We start from the raw sequence: 23537 nt of genomic DNA, 5'->3' as shown, positions 1-23537 counted from the left end.
GAAACTCCAGCATGTGTGATAACAACACTTGCCATTACCAGTCACTTATATCTCTCTATATGTAAACAAGTAGACTAACAAGTCTCAGAATGTAATATGTAATCAGTGTTGTGAAAATAATTGCTATGCTAGCAGTAAATCACAAAAGCATTTGACAGATCCTGTAATGTAAAAAGAAGCATTAAGAATAAAATAAGTCCTGGAGGCATTCAAGGCCAGGCTGGAGGTAACTCTGGGCAGCTTGGTTTAGTGCTTGGCGACCATGCACATAGCAGGGAGGTTGAAACTAGATGGTCCTTTTCAACCCAGGCCATTTTATGATTCTATGATTTTATTTTATTTTATGTATTTTTCAGTGTCTCAGCTGATGGTGCGGAGGGAAGCCCTGCATCCCCTAGCAGCCAGGAAAGGCCTGTTGGTCAGTCTCCCATGAGGTCTCCTCTGAAACGACAGGCATCTGTGTGTTCCACCCGGCTTGGCAGCACCAAGAGCCTCACAGCAGCCTTTTATGGAGACAAGCAGCCTGTTGCAGTTGGCGTGCAGTTCAGTAGTGATGTGTCTCGCAGTGATGAGAACGTGTTAGACTCCCCAAAGCAGAGGAGGAGCTTTGGTTCTTTTCCTTATACTCCATCTGCAGATTCAAATTCATTTCACCAGTATCGCTCAATGGATTCCAGTATGTCAATGGCTGATAGCGAAGCTTATTTTTCTGCAGCAGAAGAGTTTGAGCCAATTAGTAGTGATGAAGGTCCAGGAACTTACCCAGGGAGAAAGAAGAGAAAAAAGCAAGCTCAGAAAATTGAATACAGCAGAGGGTCTATTTATCACAGTGTGGAAGGACCCTTAACAAGTTCTGTCCATGGGGAAATTAATCAGGATGTTAAAACGTTGCCAATTAAGACTCATCCTTCACAGACTTCGTTTGTTTCAGCTCTAGGAGGGGAGGATGAGCATATTGAGAACATTTATGTCATGGAATCTGGGAAGACTGTAGAAAGTGAACAAATAACTTCCCAGCAGCCTGTAATGGCATGTTACCAGAACTATCTTACACAGTTCCAGGTGATCAATTGGTCAGTAAAGCATCCAACTAACAAAAGAACTTCAAAATCCTCATTGCATCGCCCTTTAGACCTTGACACACCAACAAGTGAAGAAAGTTCATCGTCTTTTGAGCAACTTTCTATCCCTACTTTTAAGGTATGGAAGATACAGGAAGGAGAGAAAGGAATAAGAATTCAAAACAAGTTCAAATTGTTTAATACATATATTGTATGAAGTCATGATACACTTGAAGCTTGGCTGTTAGTCAAGGAATACCTTGGATTTCTGGCTTCAAATCTTAGGCTGTGTGGCTGATATATCATGCTAAAGAAAACTGTGTTAGAATTGCGTGGGTAGGATATGTGCTGAACTGTCACTACATTAGAAATGCTACCTCTTGAGAGACGTGCAGCTGAAGGATATTTATGTGGGTTTTGTTTAAAATATACATTACACAGAATTTTAGCAGCAGTACGTTCAGTACTGATAAAATATATGTTAGATAGTTAGTACTCCAGAGTAAATTTGAAATACCTAGATTTATATTGCTCTTTCTATGTTTGTTATTTTTTCTTTTATCCAGTGATATCTGTAAAAATGAGTATATGTGATTAAGGAAGGAGCTGAGATGAAATATGTGAAGCATAATGGAAATGACTTGATAGATAACAGGTGTCTAAGATCCATAAATTAATCTTGTTATCACTCTGTAGCAAAAGTTTTATCTGTTCATGCAAACCTTTAATAGATGATTATTTAAAGTCCTTCTTTTTAATCAATTATTTGCAAGAATTTTGTAATCTAATATCTCAAGTTATTTAGGAAGTGAAACTGAAGAAGTTTTTTTTACATTATTTTGGAGAATGTGCATGTAAGCAATTCTTTTAGAAAAACCTGGAAGAGTCGTAATTTGAAGATTCCTTGGGTATTTTTTCATATACAGAAGGAATATAATGTATTTTTTGTACTTTTCTCTTAGATTGTTAAGCAGGGTCTCACAGCTAATTCGTTACTGGACAGAGGCATGCAGCTTACAGGATCAACATCTAAGTAAGTTGAAACTGCGTAACATTATTAGTATATGTTTTGGTTTTGTTTTTTTCAAAGTAGGATTCGCCTGATACTCATTAAGTACTTTGGCCTTTTAAAATTTGATTTGTAGTTTCAGTACAGATCTCTTTTAGAGCAGAGTGTATTATTACAAGACATTTCGCTTGGGTCAAAATAAAATCATCAGATGATTTCACTTGCATATTTTCAAGACTATGAATTGGCAATTTACTTAGGTAATTTTGGGAAATGCTTATAGCAGTTATCGATTGCATTGCCCACAGCACAACTTGAATCTTGTTAACAGCTTTGCCCTGGAATTTTATCTGTGTCCTTTCTGAGCTGAGCAGAAAAATAAACTTCTTTTTATATGCGCTTTATTATTAAAATCATACCAAGAGTGCCTCAGGAGAATTTTTGCAGGCTGAAGATCTGGTTGAACACTGTTCCTGACAATAATTTTTTTCTAGTTTGTGACTCTAACCTCACATCACTTTATTCTGAATAGTCTATTAATTATTGCATGAAGCAGTTGACTCTGCTAATGTCTGTAGACTCTTCCCTTGCTTTAGATGTATCTACCATCTAAGACCAATGATTTAGTACTGTTGGAATTCTATTACAGTATTAAAAAATATGTACAATAGACAGGTGTTTACTGATATTCACCTTGAAATTTTTTGCAAATCTAGTTTAATAATGTATATTTGACTTGTTTAGTACACCTTACACTCCTTTGGATAAGAAGTCTGCAGAAAATACCGATGATGAAACTATAACAGAAGAATGGACATTAGATCATCCAGTCTTCCAGACAAGGACAACAGCAATAGTAGAAGTAAAAGGAACTGTAGATGTAGTTCTGACTCCTCTTGTTGCAGAGGCATTGGACAGGTAATTAGATTTTTTTGCTACTTCAGTGTTGGTTGATTATTCTAAATGTTGTTTGAAATTAAAGTTGTTGAGTTGAGCAAAGGATTAGGTAGAAGAATTGAATAACACGTGAGTAATGACATGGCATTGCCTAGTGTACATTGAATATTATTCTGCATTTTCTGTAAAAAAAACTAGAAGGATGTTATGCTGACACGGGAAGTGCAGTTTCTGTCTGCCAGTACTTAATTTTTCTCTTTACAGTGTGCTTTTTTTCTCTTTACAGTTTATGCTTAATTAAGCATGGTGCTTTATGCGAAAGTGGAAGTTTCAATATCCTTTGTGGGCTTGTTCTCTCTCACAGGTATATAGAAGCAATGGTGCACTGTGCTAGCTCTCGACATCCAGCAGCCATTGTTGATGATCTTCATTGCAAAGTTCTTCGAGATGCTGTACAGAACAGCAAAACAAGCTTCTCGGAAAATGTAAGGAAGGGAACAAGAAAATTATCCAAAGCTTTGGAAGATTTGGATGTTTTCTTTATTTTACATAGAAAAAGATTTAATTGAATTCAGTGTTTTGAGGTACAGGACCTAACTACTACATCAATTAGAAATACATTGTGTCTTGTTCTTGATGTACATTTTCATAGTCAATGAGCAGAAAATTCTCCTACTTCTGGGACTGAAGTTTTTTTCCCCTTTGGATGATTTAGTCAGTAGCAATAATAATTTGCCTAAGATCATGTTCTGACATGATAACTGACATTCTTATGTATTGCTGACGTGAACGTAATACATAATTCATTATTTAGAGCAGTCAGGAAGGGGAAGGGAGCCTTTGTGAGATAGAAGAAAGTTCGCAAAGAGCTGTGGGAGTCTGTGCTTTTCCTTGCAGTTCATCTGATAACTTATAAAATTAATTTAGCTTGAAAATAGTTGTATGGTAGCTTTACAAAGTTAAGAATTCTTAATGCCTAACATAATGAAAAGTTAATATTTTTTTAATTAGAGTTTCTTTGATTTCAAAGTGTGACTGGCACTACTTATTTTCTTCATGATGATTTTTTCGGTATAACTGATACATGTTGAATTCAAACTTTCAGCTGAGCTCTTGTCATCAGAAAGCCATTCTATGGGTACCATTGCTACCCTATGCCCTTAAACCTATCTCTTAAGTGCTACAGTCCTTGTTCTAGAAATCATGGCACTGTGCATTGACTGAAGTCAGAATCTCTTTGTAGCTCAGCGCTGATAAACTATACTGAAGTTCTTTAGCATAAGAGATTTGACTTTCAGTGAGAATAGATTATTAAGTGGTAAAACCTTTTTTCCCTTCCAAGCTATCTTCCAAGCAGGATATTAGAGGAACAAAAATAGATGCTACTACTACAGGCACAACAAACCAGGGACCAGCACAGACAAATCTCTCACTTAAGCAAGATAATGTGACAATTAAAGGCCTTCAGGCTAATGTTACTGTACCAAAGGTAAGAACTTTTCATTGAGCTTATTTAGTAGATGTATTCCTCATAAATTACCCTTATTTTTGAGTCCCTTTCAGTTCCTGGAAAGCTTAACTGAAACTATGTAGTTTTGATAGGTAGCTCATGTTTTGAATAGTGTTTTGGACCGTTTTGGAGCTGCCTAATTTTATTATGTAGGTGTGTAAAGATATCAGTGATGTCTTCTATCTTTAAAAGCTTCATTTTACTTAGAAGTATAGGACTACTGATCTTGCTTATAAAGTAAGATTGATCAGAAGTTTGTGATGTCACATTTTTTTCTAAATTTATTTACTCTTTGGTGAAATTTTCCATTTAGGTGAACCTGTGTTTACTACAAGCATCTGTTGATGAATCCCCAGGGGTTTCTTCTGGCAAAACTGTGACTCATGTTTCATTAGTAGCTTTGTGCTTTGATCGAATTGCTACACAAGTTCGTATGAATAGGTAAGAATAAAATGTCACTATTTGTTGCTTTTTAATCAAAAGACTTAGTGATTACAATTCTTTTGAAATGTAGCTTGCAATTCTGAAAGGAAGTATTTAAAAATTTGTCATGAATGCGTTAAACAATAAAATGTGTCTTCCATGTGTTATAAATTAACATCTAATATCTGCAGTTTCTTTGAGAAGTAGAGAAACCCATCTATAATCATTTTGGAATGTAAGTTCTAACTCTTTCTCAATTATGTCATACAGAATAAAATTAATTTTTTATCGAAATGTAATTATCTTACGACCTTACAAAGAATTTCTAATGCTGCCATGCCAATGTGACTTAAAATTTAAAACAAAAATAATCCAGTGAACCATGTCCGTCAGAGATTTGCTTTATAGTCTTTTCTCCTCTATATTCAAAGGGGTATAGTTGAGGAGTCTTCAAACACTGCAGAGACGGGGAGGAATTCTGTCACATTTGATCGTTACATCCAAGCCAGTAAAATGCAGCCCCAGTCTTCTGGCTCACTGAGATCCAATGCTGGAGCAGAAAAAGGAAAAGAAATTGCTGCTAAACTGAATATCCATCGTGTTCATGGACAGCTTAGAGGCCTTGATACAACGGGTAAACATTATTATTATTTTTTTTTAATTGTGGAAATAACATTTTTCATAGAGGCAAGTAGTGATAGTTTGCCTTAATTTCATTTTTTGTCAACACAAATGAAAAGACACTTGAACCTGGAAATTTTGCAGGTAGTCTAAAAGGAATTTTGGGATAGGTTACTCTGACTTGTATTCAGTTATTTTACTGATACGCTGATTTCAGTGTAGGAAAACTGAAAGCTAAGAAGACAAATTTCTAAGCAGCTTGTGTGGTTACATGGTAAAGATGGACATATGCTGGTAAAATTGAATGCCTAGACTCTTTTCCTTCTAGCTCCTCTTTCCTTTTCATCTGCCCTTTTTTTGTCAGCTGATACTGGGAATGAATTATGCTCATCAGCTTCCTTAGTATTTTCTAGCACTTTGAAGATAGGTGTAACGTGCACGTTGTACTGTCAATTTCAGCTTGACGACTGGTAGATTTTTAACTGTACCTATAAAATGGAAAATGAAATCTACCTGATTGTGTTAATTCTTGTTTGTGTTAAAGTGGTTCCTTCAACAGATTATGAATTCAGTTCAGCTGCTATAACCTCTGATCCTGAAAGAAGTTAATCAGCTAGTAGAAAGAATCTCTAGGACATGGGAAAGGAGATGCTCTCTAACACAAGAATGATTAAAGGTCACTCAACAGAAAAAGCCTGCGTGAACACTAGTGAGCAAATGAAAATGAGGAAAACAAAATCAGTAGAAGAATATTAAAATGGCTAGCTCAAATTCATTTAGTTATGGATGAAATTTTGGCAATAATGTTATGTGGTAGGTATGCTGCAGATATTTGAGAAGGCCAGATAATTCTCGAGTTCTAACTAGAAAACCTCATCTTCTATTTAAAAGGTTTGAGAAATGTCTTTCTAGAGAGCTTAGCATTCCACGTATGCTATGAAAGCGATTGCTGTTATCAGTCAGAGGCAGAGAGTAAGAGTTCTGTGAGTGGAATATAAATTGACTTAGTATGGTTCTTTTCCCCAGATATCGGACATTTAACTCTGTGTGATAGGTAATACAAAGCAATTACAAAATTATTTAAAATGTTCTTTTAGAAATGTCACTATAAGAAAGGATTTATATTTAGGCTGTGTCCTAATATCAAAGAAATCAAGGTGGCATTGTCCTCTCCAGTATCTTAGACAGCAAGGATCATAAGGAATCAAAAACTGTTTGTGTTAAATATCTGTGAAGTGTCACTATTACATGTTGCTGTTAAACTTGAGGTATTTACAAGGAATTCTTTTTGCTTAAATAATTTCAAGCTGATTGCCACTTTTAGATAAAAATCTGAAGAGCTTGTTTGTATGCCTGTCTTTAGAACTATGATTATAAAAAGATGAAGAGGGCAGTTATGTTAGAATTGGGAATGTCTTGAAAGTTCAACTTGGTGTTATTCGCTCCATGCTTTTCCACACTTAGAAATTATCTTGTCCAAATAAACATTCTAGGAGAAATTTATTTAGACTTGAAGAAAGATACAGCTTTTTAAAAATCGCTTGTTGTGGATTTTTGCTTTTTTTTCCTTCTGATTTGATTTATAATAAACAAGCAACACTTTCAAAAACTGTAAACGTGATTGCTATTTGAGGATGAAAGGTTTTTCTTTCATTTAGTAATTGGTGTTAAACATGTTTGTTTCCAGATATTGGGACTTGTGCAATAACAGCAATTCCTTTTGGGAAATCGAAAGTTCTTTTTACTTTGGAAGAGTTGGATGAGTTTACTTTTGTGGATGAAACAGAGCAACAAGCTGTTCCAGATGTAACTCGAATTGGTCCTAGTCAAGAGAAGTGGGGTTGGATAATGTTCGAATGTGGAATTGAAAATTTAACTATAAAAGGTAAGGCTATGTGTGCTTTACATTCTTTGCTTTATGAAACTGATAACAGTTGTGCTGCTGGGTCTTCTGGTTGAGGAATTGTGGTTTAAAATTGCTGAATATAGATGATACTAAACAATACAGCTGTTGTACATAAATCACGTAACACTGTAGATTCTATAATAAGTATATTTTTAGTCTTCAATGCTACTTATTGTAGTGCAGAAATTAATTCCATAGAAATTGGTTTCAATTTCTGAAATCTACAGAAAGCTAGAAATAGATTTTAAATTGTATGTAAATTGATAGTGCATCTTGTTTAATCAGAATCATTAATTTCTCTAATTAAGTACAACATAGGATGTAACAATAGAAGTATATGCATGGGAAACATTTGCAATTTTGCTGTGTGTTCTTTTTTAGGAGGAAGACAATCTGGTGCAGTATTGTATAATACATTTGGAGTCATGGGTAAATCAAGTGCCACTGAGAGGGGTGGACTGCTTGCATCAAATAACTCTTCAGATTCTCCAACTGGTAGTGGTTATAATACTGATGTGTCTGATGATAACCTTCCTTGTGATAGAATAAGTCCCTCTTCAGATATTAATGGAAACTCAGTTTCAGATGAGCAGGTATGTATGTACTTAGATAAAAATGACTGGTTTTACTTCTTTAAAGTGATTATAATTTGTAGTCTAAAACTGAAAATTGATAGATTTGTTGTGCCAACTGAATTCGAACTCCCATCTTGTGCATTAAATGTTTAGCTTTCTGCAAAGTGTCTTAGTAGGGTCTTGGAAGAGTTGGTGAAGAGCATCAGTTTTGTTTGCCTAAATGGATATGAAACTATTCAGTGCAAACAGTGCACTGTAGGATATGTTACTGCCTTTTAACGTTAACTGCTTTGGAAATGACTTTTGACTACATTTTGTATTTTAAGGATGAAGGGGTTGAATCTGATGATCTGAAAAAAGATATCCCTTTGATGCCTCCTCCGCCTGACTCTTGCAGCATGAAGTTAACAATCAAAGAAATTTGGTTTAGCTTTGCAGCCCCCACCAATGTACGATCTCCAGCCCATGTATTTTCAAGGTATGACTTCAACTGATTTGAAAGAAAATAACATCATTTCTGCTTTGGTAAATTACAGTTGTAGTTAATAGATTCTGAATTTAACTTCATAATTACTGACGCTTCTCTGGCAAAGATGGCTTTGGAATGTATGTATGTCACAGTAACTCTTGCTTCAGTTTGTAATTGCCATCATATATATGGAGGTGTTGATAGAAAATGTTTAGACATTATTTTAGAGATGATTAAAATGAAACATTTGCAGTGAGAATGAGATTTATGAAGGAGAAGAGGGGTGTAGACGAGAACACTGGTTTTGATTAAGAGAGATGAGAGAATGGAGAACCGCTTGTTAGTTTAGTCTTCAATCTCGTACTTAAACGGCGATTTTATTACCACTGCATCATTTCTAGGAGTTATTCATACAGTGTATGTGTGAGAACACTTGAACATTTATAGTGTTAGATACTCTATAGTAGATATTTAAGCATCTCTAAAGCTCAAAATGAACTTGGTAAAACTGTGTTTGCATGTATATAGAATAAGCAGAACATGAAAAAATAATAGAGCAAGCTATGTTGCTATACAGCAATAAACTAGAATATGTTTTGGAGTTTTTTTCTAAGAGTTTTTGCCTCAGTCTTTCAGCAAAAATTATTCATGATACGTTATATAAGAATTAATTTGGAATTCAATTAATTTTGATAATTTCAAACTTTTTGATTGCAGTAGAGAGTGCAAGTAGGAAACCTGGGGAATAGTGACAGCAGGGGTGTATGGAATCGTGGAAGTGTGTGTAAAACAAAATCTGAATTATGTACTTATTGCCAGTTGCCATTTTCTGCATTATAAGTTTATGTTCATTGTTTTTTTAACATTGTTCTCTTGTATTCTACCTGTTTGAAAGTAATTCATAATAGTTGTAGTAAAACTTGCTTGTTACTGCTGCTGAATGTGAATGCCTACTTTTTTTTTTTTTCCCCCTCAATTAGGCAGCTGAACCTCCTGAGTACTGCAACTCCTGCAGTTGGTGCTTGGCTTGTTCCCATTGATCAAGTGAAATCATCTTTAAATAAACTAGAGACTGAAGGAACCCTGCGAATTTGTGCTGTTATGGGTTGCATTATGACAGAAGCATTAGAGGTAAATGAACTTTATAAAACCAATATGGAAATCAGAACAGTGTAATTCTTTATATATATTCATTTTGAGATCTGATTATTTTCACAATAAGTTTCATACTGTGCCTTTTATGATGGTTTACTTACAAGAATTGGTTACAAGAATTTACTGCCTTTGCTTTTTGTACAGAATCTATGTTTAAGCAGGGGGAACAAAATCAGCTATTACTAGTGATGATGTCTTGTGCTTCTCACAGGAGCACATCTCCATGTAAAACTGGAGGTTCTCTCTCTTGAAAGATGTATGGCTATAGTATGGTATAATTTATGAAATTTGAAGGTTTGAATTATGAGTTATTCAGTTTATCTTCTGGGAGAAAAATGTGAACTTTTGTTCCTCTGCAGCGTATCAAATCATTGTGCATATCAGATTCATTTATTAAAAGAAAGCAGAACAAACTAACCAAGAGTGAAAAATTCTTGCGAGAAGAGCAAAATAGATGTTTTTGTTGTTGTTGAAAACTAGGATTCGTAAATCTCTTAAGGCAAATTGTGTCTTCTGTCATCAGATAAGGAGCTTCTGTGTGTGTAGGCAGTTTTCTGCTCTTGCTTTAATTAGCGCCATCTAGTGGGAAGACTTTGAGAGGTGATACCTGCTTAGATCCCATCTTGTGCAAGACTGAGACCTTAGTGTCAGACTAGTTTTGTGCTGGACTCAAAATCAACCTTTGCAGCAGTTCCCTATGTAAACTCACTGTATGTATTTTGCATTATGTATTTTTCTTGCATATATATCCTTTAGTCCAGAAGTAACTTTGCCTTTTGCTTTGTTACCGTAGAAATAAACTTCAAATGTTATATTTTTCAGATAGTGCTTTTTAAAATTATGCTAGATATCCATGTATCAAGATTTTATTGTAGAAGTTCAAAATGATATTGTGCTAAAAGTTACCTGAAATTGTTGTTCACATGCATGTTCTGTTTGCAAGTATATTAACATGTGAAAAACGGTTGCATTTTAATCTAGAATAAAAGTGTGCACTTTCCTCTGAGAAGCAAGTACAACAGGCTCACCAAAGTGGCTCGTTTCTTGCAAGAAAATCCTTCTTGTTTACTGTGTAATATATTGCACCATTACCTGCACCAAGCAAACTACTCAATTATTGAGGATGCCACCATGGTGAGTCTCTCTGTAAAAATGTAAATAACTCAGCATAGTTGTTTAAAATGTACCAATTCTAATGTTTCAAATTAGGTAACTATATAAGGAAAACTAAGAAACTGGGGAATAAAGCCCAAACTGCTGTATAACCTTATCATTTTCTTTTGGATCTGCTGTTTTTTTTGTGTGGCCTTTGTATATGCATTATTTTTTCTTAACTATATACAAAATCCTAGATAAAAAGGCATATATTTGAAATTGTTAATGGCCTTTTAATCAAATTTCATTTTGCTTAAATGACAAAGTAGTAAAAATTTGCATCTGTGGTTTTAAAAAGAAATAAATCTCAATTATTGATGCAAGTGCATGCAGTAATTAGATTATATTTCACATGTTCTCTTCAGAACTAGGCTTTTTGTCATTTAGAAATGCTTCAATAATGCAGACAGTTTAATGATTTTCACAAGGCTAGAATTGTAGAAACCTTTAAGACTGAAGGACGTTGTCTTTTTGTGGCTTTAGAATGTAAATATCTGAACTGTAATGGTAAATAATTGCTTAGACAAATGTGTTGGGCATAAGGAAGAGTGTTTTTCCCTGATTATGTGTTATTTTCATAATCCACTTACATGCTTGCCAGAGTTGAACACAGCTTTCCTGTGTATTCCAGTGATCAGAAATAGCTGTTTGGTTTGTGGTTAAAAATAAGAAGTATGCGGTGTTGGGGTTTATTTGGTTTGATTTGGTTTTTTTAGTGCAGTCAAAACAATCCTTATTTTTACCTCAAATTTATATTTTTGAATGACTGCTAATGAACAAAAAAAAAATCCAAAATTTCATTCTTTTAATTGTTTCTGCAATCACTCGAGGGCTGCTCTGATTTTCAGTCCATAGTTTAGAGTCTTATAATTGTTTGAATACTTTTCATTTCATATTTAATAATCCTGTTTCCTGTTGCTTATTCTTGTCCCCTTGGGCTCAATCCTCAGGTCATGTAAATTAATGTGTTTATTGTGTTTGGTGAAACTGCAGTTTTTATCTCTTAGTGCTTTGACTTTATATATTTAAATGGAAATGGTGTGGTGCCAGCACACTTCCATTATAGGCCTGCAGGAATGGAAGCATTCTGTCTTTGAAAAAATAATTCTGTAATGCTGACTTTTTTCCTACAGTTGAGTCTAAAACACAATGATATCTGTTTTTGTTAATTTTTTTAAGAGTGATGGCCTTCCTGCTTTAGTTACCTTAAAGAAAGGTCTGGTTGCCCTAGCGAGGCAGTGGATGAAGTTCATTGTAGTGACCCCAGCCTTTAAAGGAGTCAGCTTACACAGACCAACTCAGCCTGTGAAACTGCATACAAATGTTTGCCGTGAGCACGAGGACGGGCTTGGATTGGATGGAGGGGGTCTTCAGAGTGACACAAGTGCTGACGGAGCAGAGTTTGAATTTGATGCAGGTATTTTAGTGTTCTTCTCTCTTCCTAAAAGCTCATAGGGACAAATAACTTCCTCTCAAAGCATTTAATGCTTTGAAGATATTATATTCTTTCTTTAGAATCATGAAGCTTCTTTTATAAAATCTTCTTCATTTTGAAACCACTGGTTGTAGTGTTAATAGAATATTATTATTGTATGTCATTTGGGAAAAGGCAAAACAGGAAACTTCCTGTCTTACTTCATGTGCTTTGTCGTCTTCAGAGCCCAAAATACATCAATTTGCTTGTTTGTTAGCTTGCAATTACAATTTTGTCATGCAGTTTCTTATCTTATTTTAAGATTGTAACACACAATTCTATGAACTCTCTGAGGAACAGCTTCAAATCTACCATCTTCCCTTATGAAGATGTATTTTCATAAATCCTGTTTTATTCCATTTTTACTACTTTGTCTGCGGTAGATTTCTACTGCCAACTTACACAATGTAACAAAAAGTACTCATCTGTCTCTTCAGCTGATTTACAGCTGAGTTAATTAAGGACTACTGGAAGAAAGGGCATAAAATCTGTCAATTAGATTAGAATCTATTTAACTATCTTGAGTTGACTCCGTTATTTTGTGTTGTTAGCATCTACATTCAGTTTTTACTGTCCTCAGAAATAAAATAAGTTAATAGGAGTGCCGTGGAGGATGCTGTCCCCTGTGAGGACTCTTATAAATGGATTAGGAGAGGGAGATAAGCAGGAGTTTTGTAAGCAAGTGAGCTTACCTGCAGTATAGCACATTATTTTGTGCAGTACCGGTTGTAGGATGTTGGAAGGACAAAAAGATTTGTACTTGTGTCTGAGATTTTCTTGTGTCTTGGTATTTCCTAGGCAGCTATGTGTGGGTGTGTAACAGAACCTGGAAGTTCATGACTACTTATAATTAAGTGTCTAATAATAGATAATCTTGATTCCCTGTAATACATACAATTGAGAAAGAATTGTTTACTTGGTTCCAGCTACTGTCAGCGAGCATACAATGCTCTTGGAAGGAACAGCTAATCGACCTCCACCTACTAGTGGCTCTTCTGGGCCTGTTACTGGTGCTGAGATCATGAGGAAATTGTCCAAGACTCACACTCATAGTGATTCTGTTCTGAAAATAAAGGTAAGCTTATAGCATGATGCACAAAGGGAAAAAATTGTTTATAGTTGGTCTGTCAGAATCAGTTATGTAGGCTGCAGGTGAGTGAGTGCTAGTCTGAAAAGTAACTGATACATAGAGAATGTGCTTCTTGTGCTGTAAAAGAACTGTCTGATAAGTTGGTGTACATTCTATATCTGTTCTTTATTGTTTTTCTTGCCAGTGAACTTAAAAACATCTATATGTGTCACTTAAGGCTGCAAATCACTGGCTTTTAATCTGCTTATGGGAGCAGAAATGTCTCTCATTGTCTCAAATCTAAGATTGACAAAGCACTCCATTAGCTTGCAAAATTGTGTCATTGTTTTTATCTCCACAAACTGTTCAGAAAACTGGAAGATTTTGTTTTCATCTCTACTTTCTGAACAGAAAGAGTTGGGCATTTTAAGCCATTTGTTGTCTTCCAACTGGGGCTGCCTGCAGACAGCAAACCTCTCTAGATAAGAAGTCAGATCAGCAGATACGTGCCCCTGTCCCTGTAGCAAGCGGTCACCAAGCCCTGTGACTCACAGCTTCCTCCTGGTGGTCTTGCATGTTTTAGGGCTTGGTAGCCCAGATACTCTGCACGTTTGGCTGTTCTTCAGCTGTGAGGGCAGAGATCCTGCTTGTAAGTTGTAAGCACTTAAGTGGAGCAGGAGCCTTCCTCTTGTTGCCAAAGGTCCCCAGCTCCCATTCTTTGCCTTCCTTGAGGTTGGACTATATTTATACTACAAGTACAGGGGTTTGATCTTCAAATACTAAATCCAAATGAGATTTATAGTCAGTGTACTGTTCCTTCTACATATTTGTCTTAGATTAATTGTACACATCTGCAATTCCATTTGTTACATGTTTTGCTTTTGAAATTATTTTTACACCTTATTTTTCAAATATTGTAGCAACTTTAAAAGTAACTTAATGCCCAATAACTGTACAGTATATAACCTGGCCCAATCAAAATGCTTCTTGTCTAAAATTTCTAGGAGTGAGACTCCATAGTTATTGTGTTCCAATCTCATATTCAGAACAAATGCCCACTTCCTTTTTACAGTTTACACAATACTTCACTAGTTTCTTTATGTTTTGTCTACAAGGGTATACATCCGTATCATTCCTTAAGTTACACCAGTGGAGATACAGCTACGGATTCACCAGTGCATGTTGGCCGTTCTGGCATGGCAGTCAAAGAAAGTCCAAGAAAAGAAAGTCTGCTCAGCTATCTTACTGGAAGTTTTCCTAGCTTGCATAATCTTCTGGAAGGAACTCCTCAAAGAAGTACAACTGCAGTTAAAAGTAGTTCTTTAACAAGAACAGGTATGATAGCTGAAGGGGTTGAAGGGGTACAGTAGAAAAGGTACTATATTTTCACTGTCATTTTTGTTTAAGATCCCACCCTAAAATAAGAATCAGACTTCAGTTGCAGTTCTAGAGATCAATGCATCATGCAGCTCCTAGAAACAAACAGCAAGTGCTTTGGATTAGGAAAAAAAAAAGGCAACTAACAAACTAAGGTGTTTTCCTTTTATATAGCCTTGTTACTTTCTGAGGACATGTATGTAGATACATATGTTTTTTGAATGAAGAAGGAATAAGTGATCGTTCTGCATTTGTTAGGTGATTTTTTTTGTTGACCTTGTAAGTGGGTCAGTAAGTGGACTGAAATGAATCTCCAGTAACTTTGTAATTTGCAGGTTTTTATTATTGTATACAAATTAATGGTCCTTTGAACGTGTGTGCTTTGTAGAAGTTTGAATTACATGCACTGAAATTTTTGCATTCTGTGTTATTGTTGAGCGTGCCTTGTTGCAATTTATATAAACAGATAAGTTTGATGTTGCATTTTCTCTAAAACTTCTCTCCTTTGCTGTCAGAGGATGAAATATTTTACAGAAGAAAAGGTGCTTCAGTTTCTTAATGACTGCTTTCCCCCCAATTATGGAAGAAATGAACAAACACAAAAACATTTGTAGTGCAACATCTATTAATGTCCTTGTATAGTTTCTCTGGTAGTTTGTGTAGTTTGCAAGGCTGCTGCTTGACGCAGAATCCGTTGGAACAGACAGAGAACTAGACTTGCTGTTTTGATAGTAGATGTGTATTCTCAATAAAATTATGCTGTGTTCCTGCTTTTTGCTGACATTAATACTTGAAATGTGAAATCTTCTGATTTATCTGTATAGGAAATACTGTGGCCACAGATATGTTATCTGAACATCCTTTGCTGTCTGAACCATCTTCAGTGAGTTTCTACAACTGGATGTCAAATGCTGTGGGCAACAGAGGGAGTGTAGTACAAGAAAGTCCAGCCACCAAATCTGGCCACAACAGTCTTCCAACAGGTATTGTTAGTAGCAACTGAGTTTAAGATGTGACTATGGGTTGGCTTTCCTGCATTTACTGTTTCTTCTGAAAAATGTCTTAATTTTCATTTTCTGCAACACTGAATTTGAATATTTCTTTGATTAACAGCCTTCCGGTCACAACATACTAATTGCGGTCAATAACTTCTTGTTTATTTTTAATATTGAACAAATAGTCTGATTCTCTGCCCCCCCGAAACATCTTCATTTTCTACATACTGCTTAACTGGTGTGGCCCTTCTATTAAATGTAATGTGGTTCTCTGCAAAAGGAATTACATGGTAGAAGTATAGCTTTCAATTTTGCTTTCAGAAAAAGGTATATTATTTTTTTTTCCTGCTGAAATTGTAAAGGTTTGTTCACAAGCTTATGTTCCTTTAATTAGACTAAGTGATTCTGACTCAGATGCAGATATACCCAAATCATTCTTCTCTGAAAGCAGATAGTCATGGCTCTCGGGTAAGTGCTCTAACGTTGAGTTCTGAAGAATCAGGCTGAGCATGCATTGGCAGAACATCTCTGTCTCATAGCAAGCAAGTCCAATACAAACTCAAGGTGCTAGGTGTGTTAGCTATCCAGTAGAATGCAATACAGGCTTTCAGAAGGAGTACAGAAAGGAGAGAAAATTTTTGTGCTTTTCAAATTTGAGCTGACCAGTATCATACTGCTTCTGAATGCCATTTTTGCAAGGTTATGGACTAGATTAGGAGGCTAACTTCCTAAGTTTATAATGTGTTATAAACCTTGCTGAGTTTATAGAGTTAATCATGTTAAAAAAAAATGCTGTGGTGTAAGTGTTCCAAGGGTATTTATTTTTCAGGTGTTGCACCCAATCTTCCTACCATACCTTCTGCTTCAGACTTCAACACAGTTCTGTCTAGTGACCAGAACACCCTGGATGGCACACATTCACAGCACAGCACCAGTCAGGATGACATTGCAGGTGTGGAAGAAGGTAACCAGGGATTTCCTGCTGTCCAGCTAGCGGATGCACAGGTAGGGGTGGCTTGCTGATTACTTACTTAATAAAATTCTATAGTAATTAGAATTTTATCCTGATTTTTGTACGTGCTTCTCTTATGCATCCTGTGCAAGGATGGAAGGCTCAAGTAACCTCTGAGATTTCTTTAGCAAATTTTATGAACGGTGATTAGAAAATTGTTTCATAACTTCAAAGAATGTTTGGAGCATTTATGACAATAGCCTAGATCTTCAGAGGATTTCTAATGAAGGGGAACATTCAACTGTACTGCATAAAGCTTGCTCCCAAAGCTAAGTATCCAATGTTAACTTGTTATGTAGTCAATCATAAGGCTTGTCATTTTTTTCCTTCTTCTGCTGTTTCTTAGCACAATCAATAAAATCTTTTTTTTTTTTCTATATTACTGTAATGATAGATCAACAAATGATGGTGTAGGAAAATGAGAATATAGAAATAATCTAGAGAATGTGAAGTAAATCTGTGTTCTTTGTTCTGTAGGTTGTTTTCAAACCTCTTCTAAGTTACACAGGGATTCAGTCTCAGGATGCAATGCCACTCTGCTACAGAATGTACTTTGGAGAGTACCTATCATTCTCAGGAACTTTGGACTGCCTCAGAGCAGATATTGTTGATTCAGATACAGCAAAGGACAGAAAAAGCAAGCGAGCTCGAAGGTATTTTGTTAAATATTTAAAAATACATATACTGGCTAAAGAATGGAAATTAAGGCTTTCATTTGTGAAGAAGACAAGTGCAATTCTAAAGCGCAGTTCTTTTGTTGTTGCTGTTTGTTGGTTGGTTGGCTTTTTTTGTTTTTGTTTTTTAAATCTGACTCATTTTATTTTTGTTTTATATTTCTCTTCCTATGTAAAGATTTGGAAATTTCAAGTACTTGAACCTCAGCTACTTCTGAAAATGGGAGACTGGAGAAGGGTAGTAGATAGGAATTCCTGTGGGAGAAATTTGAGATGTTCTGAATTGAGGTTTTGTAATTCACCTGCAATGAGATTGTTATTTTCAGTTAAATGCCTAATTATTTATTAATGTATGCTTTTTTCCTCTTCTCCCTCCCTTGAGTGTTTTGGGTGATGTTTTAGGATATAATAGAAAAATTGCATGCCAAACTAAGTTTTCAATGAACTGAATGGTTACTATGTTTTATGGAAGTACAAAGGTTCATATCCAATACTTTAAACTATAGTATGAATGCAATACCACGAGAGGAAAAGTTGAATTAAGTAAATCAGTTGTACTGTCATATACACTGTATTTGACTCTATGCCAGTTATAGAGAGAAATAAAGTGTAACTTGTACGTTTTCTTTCCTAGACAAGGAGCTGTCAACCTTCCTCCTCTTGAATTCAAACCAGCTTTGATGTTGGAAACTTTCAGTATTAGTGCAGTTGTAATGGAGAAATCCATGTGCACACCCCATCACTCTGCCAATGCCCTTTCTTTTCATGACTTGAATAAACGCTATTATAACACTTTTCACTGTAACTTCACCATATCTTGCCAGTCCATAAGCCAACACGTAGATATGGCACTGGTTCGTCTTATTCATCAGTTCAGTACAATGGTTGATGATATCAAAGCCACACAAACAGACATCAAACTTAGCAGATACACAGCTGGTTCTGCCTCTCCAACACCTACTTTTAAAACCCGAAAACACAGAGACTTTCGCTCCTCCGATTTTAGCCGAAGCTCTCGAGGAAGTCTTAATGGAGGTAACAGAGTGAACAACACTAAGAACAAACGAGCAAACAATGAGAACAATAAGAAGGAGTCTAGAAACAAGAATTCCTTGGGCAGGTCGGAAAGAAGAACTTCTAAAGTGTCCAGGAAAGGCTCAAAAGATGTGGTTGACATGACTATTCATATGGATGACTCTGACTCTATTACTGTGTCAGAACAGAGTGAACCTTCTGCTGAGTGTTGGCAAAATATGTATAAACTATTGAACTTCTATTCACTCATTTCTGATCCAACTGGGATTTTAGAAAAGTCTTCTGAAACCTTTGGGCCAACAGGTAAACCAGTTTTACTATTGTCCCTTTTGTGTCTAGGATTTGGTTTGGGTGCCAATTTTATTAAAATGGAATAAGTGGGGCTCAGATTTGCCTAAAAATGTACGAGACATACTATCCTTGGTTTCAAACACAAACGTTTGTACATCAGATACACTAAGGATTTCTTCTAAAATATCCTTTAATAACTTAGTAGTATTTTTGTAGGTGTTCGAAGCCCAACTGAACCTGCTTGCAGAGTGGTGTTTGAGAATGAACAGGATAATGGCAGAGATGTGCAGAGAAAGCGCAGTCTGGTGACTTCGGAGCCACAGCACGTGACTCTCATAGTGTTTGGGATAGGCATGGTGAATCGAACCCACCTGGAGGCAGATATTGGTGGTCTGACAATGGAATCGGAGCTGAAGAGAATCCATGGCAGTTTCACTTTGAAAGAAAAAATGAAAGGTGTGATAAGCTGAAGTGTATACTGTAATTAATTTCAGTAGTGGCTTTACATTGCATTTGTGTGTGCATACCTATACCGATGTATATGTATTTGGAGTATGTTTTATTTATAAATGGATGTATGTAGTGACTGAGTGAGGGTGATACAAGAACAGTTTTTAGAAGAACATACTGAATGTTACTGGGATGCTGAGATGTTTAAAAGGAAGCAAGATTTCCATAAAATGACTTATGAGGGAAATTCTTTCAGGAGATAAAGCTACTCCTTTCATTTTCAAAAATGTTTTCTTTGGTCAAAGTTTAAGTGTGATATATCATAATGTGATAATTAAAACTGTAATCTTTTCATTATGTCGTTGCTTCTACGTTTTTGAAAGTAGTAGGCTTACCTGGAAGTATTAGATGGAATGATGTGCTGTTAAGTGCTATCTTTTCTTAAAGATGTACTACATCAGAAGATGACCGAGACATGTGCCACTGCTCACATAGGAGGTGTCAATATTGTCCTGCTGGAAGGAATTACCCCAAATATTCAGTAAGTATGATGCCTGATGATATAAAATATCTCAAGCAACATTGTGTAGTAGCAGTATCAGGTTCGTGACATTAATGGCATGTAGCTTATGGAGAAAGCCTTCCTTGATAATGTTATTCTAGGTAGAATCCATGAAGTTACAGTCTGATGGTGACTGTGCAGCTTTTGCAGAACTTGGCCTGAGTTTGACTCCTGAAGCTAATTGTGTGTTCCTGCTGACTGGAGGCTTTTCTATGAAAGGCATATCTTTGAATGAGCTAAGGATTACAGTGTACAGATGGTTTCAGTCTAGGGCACTCAGTCATGTAAGTTTTAATTACAGTTCTGTGAACAAAATACTCCTGTTTCTTTCTATTTGAAATGACAAGTATTAGTGAGTTCTGAACTGATTGTAGGATCTCAGTGTAAATGGGTGACCTTACTGACAAATTGTAGGGAACAGATCCTTTTGTATAAATAAATAAGTCATACAATCAGACCTTTCTGCACCAGTTTTATTTGTTGTGATGTACTCATGGAAACAGTATTACATAGTATTTAATGTTTCTATTATGCTTCTAATTTTTTTTTTTTTTCTTGGAAACTTGTAGATTCCACTGAATAATACAAGATTTTATCTGTAATATTTAACTTAGTAATGCTGATTTATCCTATCTGAGATCTGTATCATTACTCTAATAGAAATCTTTCTGAGCTCCCTGTTGCATGATTCCTTTGTTATTGTTACCATTCTGATATCCATTCCCTGCTCTTTGTATAATTGATACAATTGAAAAAAGAAAAGAAAGAAAATCATATTTTGTGCATGAACATCTTGAATGACATTCTCAACATCCATATAATCTTTTTTTTTTTTTTTTGCCAGATTCACAGACTCAGGAAAGGCATGCATTATTTTTCTTTGTTTCTAGCTGAAATTTGTTGAGTTGCAAAACAACAGTTAATGTACAACTCTTTGTAACAGAACACCCTCATGCAGTTTGAATGTTAGCTGAGTAACCCTCAGTATGTGATCTGGTTTTAAAATATTAATAATTTTGTGGAAAAGGAGATAAATAACTTGACTTGAGTTACTCTTTCTTTTTTCCTTTTATTTATTCCTGCTTAGTTTGGAAAATACTATAAGGGACTTAAAATTGAAAGAATTTTACTGATATTTACAGCTAAATTGTGCCTGATAAACATATTTCAGAAGGATAAATAGAAGTTCTGATCTGACAGCCATGCAATGTTTTTGAAGATGGCTGAGGTTCTTTGTGTCTTTTTTTATTCCATAATCTCACAGAACTTTAATATAGAAGTGGTGGAAAAAGGGGGAAAACATCGACTAAATCTTTTGAAAAAACATGAAAAAATTAACAAACCCCAAACCTTAAAGTTATTAACTTTGAAAGTAAATGTCATATTGTGGGTTACAAATAATTAATTGACTAATTTTGCATGACTGTTTATTCTTTATTTGCTTTGTTTTTGTTTTTCTTGCTTTCTCTTCAATCTTCATCTATAGACTGGAGGATTTTCCTACATCTCCTACAAGCACAGCCAAACAAGAGTTTCTGTATGTCATATTATTATGTTTAATAGTCTTGCAACTAACTGTGTTATATAGCTAACGGCTGCATTCGTTGTGTGTGATTGTGTAGGAAGATGTTGCTTGAATACGTTTCAGTTTAACACCTAATAACAGCTAGGTAAGGTTTTAATGTGGCCTGCAAGTGTGTGTCCAAAAAAAGCCAACTTGTAAATTTTCTTTTAACAGTCTAGTTTTAGGGGCAGTTATTACATTATACTGTCAATACTGTAACGCTAGAGTGGTTTCACTGATTGAAGTTCTTTAGATGTGCTTCTGTGCTTGTTTTCATGAGTGAAAATAATGCTGATAAATGCAGAGGACAGAAAAAATAGATCGTTTTCAATTTGATAAGAAACTGCTGTGCTTGCTGTGGTGGTACCTGTTGTGATCTGAGTATGATGAGGACTATTTCTTTTTTTGTCTTTATTTACTTCAGTGCTAGGTTACTAGCTTTGCTGACCAGGGTGTGCTAACATAGAATGTTTGCATTAAAACTCTGCTTGTGCATCTGCTACCAATGAAGGTGAACCCTTTCAGGTCTCTTAGTTCCCTTTGTGTGAAAGTAGTTTCTCGTTTGGTGGCCGTATGGCTATTTCTGTAGTGGGACAAAGCGATTGTTCAAGACTCAGCTGGGAGAACTGTCATTTTTGGAATTGACATAAGAAGACAGAGTTACTTCTGGATGAGTTACTTGGATGTAACTTAGATGTTAATTAATTATTTTAACAGTATTCAACCAGTCCTGTTGTAGATTTTTTTGCTTGCACACTGTACAGCTACAGATGCGTAGTGTGTAGTGATCATTCAGAATAAGTGTATAGCCACCCAGTTGTTCTGAATTCCACTTTGTCATGGAAGTAGGCTTTCTGTAGACCAAACAAATGACAGTGAAATTCATTGGTTACATAAAATATGCGAAAATATATGCAGAGATGCACTGTTTATCTTGCTTGGCACTTGGGAGGTCCACACTAAGAATATTATTTCCAATCTAATTCTTCCATGAGGGCTGTATTTGTGCGTTTGTTTTTTTTTTAAATTAAGGAATTGCTTCAAGTTGTATGAATTAACGTGTGCTCAGATTTGATTATAAACTCAAACAGACTTCAACTCCAACTCTGTTTTTGCTTTTAAAGCAAGTCTAGATTAAGATTATACTGCCTATATGGTGCACACCAGGAAGAGATCTTGCAGCTTCCCTTGAGTGTTATTCTTGTCCATCAAGCCCTGACTCCCTGAACAGTCAGTGTAGTAGTATTTTGCATTATTGAAGGAAGAAAAATATATTTTTGATTGGCGTTGTAGTAGTTCAGTCAGAAAGCTTAGCTGGTGGAGCTGAGCAAAAAACATGGAAATACAACAGAGAGAGAATCTCAGAATCATAGGATGGCTTAGGTTGGAAGGGATCTTAAAGATCACCTAATTCTGTTCTCCATGCCGTGTGGAGTCAAATCTGCCCTTTTCTTATGTAGTATGTGTTTGTATAAATGTTTTCTTCCTGAAAATACTTGCAAATTAAGATTTGTTTCCTTCTTCATATTGAGCTTGTACTCAAAAATTTTAATCTGTAACTGCTTTAGGTCTTTTGTAGCCCTTGTATGACTGTGAAACTGTTTCTGGAATCCACTGTAGATAGGCCTGTGACTGCAGTAGTGCTGTGGACTTGTTACAAGCAGAGGGATGATGGTGTTTTTGTTTTTACACCAAGGATGTTTTAGGCCAATCAGTGTTTAACAATGTGTTAGAGCCTCACAGAATAAATGTTACTTAGGGAGTAATCATTTTTGCACGTTTTAGCTGATGTACTGAATATTCCAAACTATTTTTCTTTCACTCTGATGCTGAAAAGCTCTTTGCTGGCTACATAATAATTTCTCCCTGGGTAACCCACCAGTAATTAACCTGAAATTAGAAACATAAATGTGTTACCCCTTGCATCCTCCTGTTAGGAGCTCAGTGAATTCTGATATGCCAAAATTTCATTTTACAATCTACAACTGTCATCTTTGTGCTTTTCTATTTTTATCTTATATAACCATTGTGAACCATATCCTTATTAAATTAATATTAAATTAATATTAAAATAATTTTTTGGCTCATACTAGTCCAAATTACCAAGTCTAGTAAACGTCAGTGTTAACTGATCAACCCATTTATCACTTTCTATGTATTCATTGCTTATCGAGTATTCCTTCCATGGACCTTTTTGGATGCTGAAATCAGATTTCACTAAGTCATCTTATGAAAAGGATGATTCAAGTATAT

General features: G+C 35.5%; 1 protein-coding gene across 11 annotated transcripts in view; it reads left to right on the top strand.

Moving 5' to 3' along the window:
* Positions 1 to 23537, top strand: part of BLTP1 (bridge-like lipid transfer protein family member 1) — a 108557-nt gene that overhangs the window by 47592 nt on the left and 37428 nt on the right. For 9 of the 11 annotated variants that reach the window (XM_090139165.1, XM_031596854.2, XM_031596856.2 and 6 more), the window contains exons 28-49: positions 357 to 1200; positions 2024 to 2094; positions 2815 to 2988; positions 3332 to 3452; positions 4310 to 4456; positions 4791 to 4918; positions 5332 to 5534; positions 7209 to 7406; positions 7809 to 8020; positions 8329 to 8480; positions 9452 to 9602; positions 10608 to 10760; positions 11961 to 12198; positions 13182 to 13330; positions 14440 to 14659; positions 15526 to 15684; positions 16526 to 16701; positions 17186 to 17361; positions 18017 to 18720; positions 18925 to 19164; positions 19606 to 19699; positions 21207 to 21257. In XM_090139165.1, coding sequence (XP_089995291.1) covers positions 357 to 1200; positions 2024 to 2094; positions 2815 to 2988; positions 3332 to 3452; positions 4310 to 4456; positions 4791 to 4918; positions 5332 to 5534; positions 7209 to 7406; positions 7809 to 8020; positions 8329 to 8480; positions 9452 to 9602; positions 10608 to 10760; positions 11961 to 12198; positions 13182 to 13330; positions 14440 to 14659; positions 15526 to 15684; positions 16526 to 16701; positions 17186 to 17361; positions 18017 to 18720; positions 18925 to 19164; positions 19606 to 19699; positions 21207 to 21257 — 4761 coding nt within the window. The remainder of the gene's footprint in view (positions 1 to 356; positions 1201 to 2023; positions 2095 to 2814; positions 2989 to 3331; positions 3453 to 4309; positions 4457 to 4790; positions 4919 to 5331; positions 5535 to 7208; positions 7407 to 7808; positions 8021 to 8328; positions 8481 to 9451; positions 9603 to 10607; positions 10761 to 11960; positions 12199 to 13181; positions 13331 to 14439; positions 14660 to 15525; positions 15685 to 16525; positions 16702 to 17185; positions 17362 to 18016; positions 18721 to 18924; positions 19165 to 19605; positions 19700 to 21206; positions 21258 to 23537) is intronic. The other 2 variants (XM_031596851.2, XM_031596852.2) reach the window with 2 other exon arrangements.

This window comes from Phasianus colchicus, chromosome 4 (assembly GCF_987193195.1).
Source record: "Phasianus colchicus chromosome 4, bPhaCol1.hap1.1, whole genome shotgun sequence".
NCBI lineage: Eukaryota > Metazoa > Chordata > Aves > Galliformes > Phasianidae > Phasianus > Phasianus colchicus.
Note: the sequence above shows the minus strand (reverse complement) of the source record. Positions and strands in the feature narration are given on the sequence as shown.